The following is an 836-nucleotide window of genomic DNA, read 5'->3' as shown; positions in this document are numbered from 1 at the left end:
TTCTCGCTGATCCTCCTCCAGCTGTCGTAGACGCCTCTCGAGCAGATGGCCGCTCACTCAGCCGACGTGATGACAACTGGCTTCCCTGAGGACTTGTATTCAACCTGAAACTGTCTTGTGATTGGTCGGGAAGAATTCCATGTATTAATTTCGGGAACGCTGCAGATCAGCAGAAGCACCACTTAAATCGCATTTCCAACTACGGGGATGAAAACGAGGAAACAGCGGAGGGTCTGTTTCTTTGTTCGCAACAACAGCAACTTAATCTCTCGGCTTACCGCTTCCTCCTGTGTCAAAGGCGAAGTGCTGGGGCTGGAGAACCCCCCTACGGAGGTCTTCTTCTTCATCAATGTCGTAGCCCAAGAACCCTCCGCTGTAATCACTGCTGTCGTCGTAATTCGACGGACCCGCTGCTCCACCTGCCGTCTTCGAGCTTGCTGCTGTTCCTAAAAAGTCAGAAGAAGAGCATTGGCCAAGTGCGCATGTTTTCTCCTCTTCTTCTGTAAACCCTTCGGAGTCATCGGCAGCAAATTCGGCCCCCCGGAATGCCCTGCCTCTGCTGCTGCTGCTGTCGCTCTCCTCCCATCTCGATTGCCGCTGGGCAAATGCTGTCGTTATTCCAACGGAGAATGCCGGTGCAGCTGTGCGATGTTGAGTTATCCCCAACTGATCTTCTTCAGATGTCGCAGCCGTTGAATGCGGCAGTTTTGGGGGAACATTCTCCTCTCTTTGCCTACGGCTTCGCGTCAACCCCTCCTCCCCGGATGGTCTAAACTGCCTCCGCTGAGAATCCCCTTCGGTTGCTGCAGCAGCGGCTGAAGTTTCTCCTGCTGCAA

At 53.8% G+C, this 836-nt stretch overlaps 1 protein-coding gene across 1 annotated transcript in view; it reads right to left on the bottom strand.

Moving 5' to 3' along the window:
* The window catches only part of EMH_0078370 (uncharacterized protein), a gene marked incomplete at both ends in the record, with an annotated part of 4,375 nt that overhangs the window by 2,566 nt on the left and 973 nt on the right, over positions 1-836 (bottom strand). Inside the window, 2 exons of the mRNA XM_013499985.1 lie at positions 3-159; positions 279-830. Of these exons, the coding sequence (XP_013355439.1) occupies positions 3-159; positions 279-830 (709 nt within the window). The remainder of the gene's footprint in view (positions 1-2; positions 160-278; positions 831-836) is intronic.

The sequence above is a fragment of the Eimeria mitis genome, genomic scaffold, assembly GCF_000499745.2.
Source record: "Eimeria mitis Houghton genomic scaffold, Emh_scaff4893, whole genome shotgun sequence".
NCBI classification, from domain to species: Eukaryota; Apicomplexa; class Conoidasida; order Eucoccidiorida; family Eimeriidae; genus Eimeria; species Eimeria mitis.
This window is presented reverse-complemented; position numbering and strand designations above follow the sequence as displayed.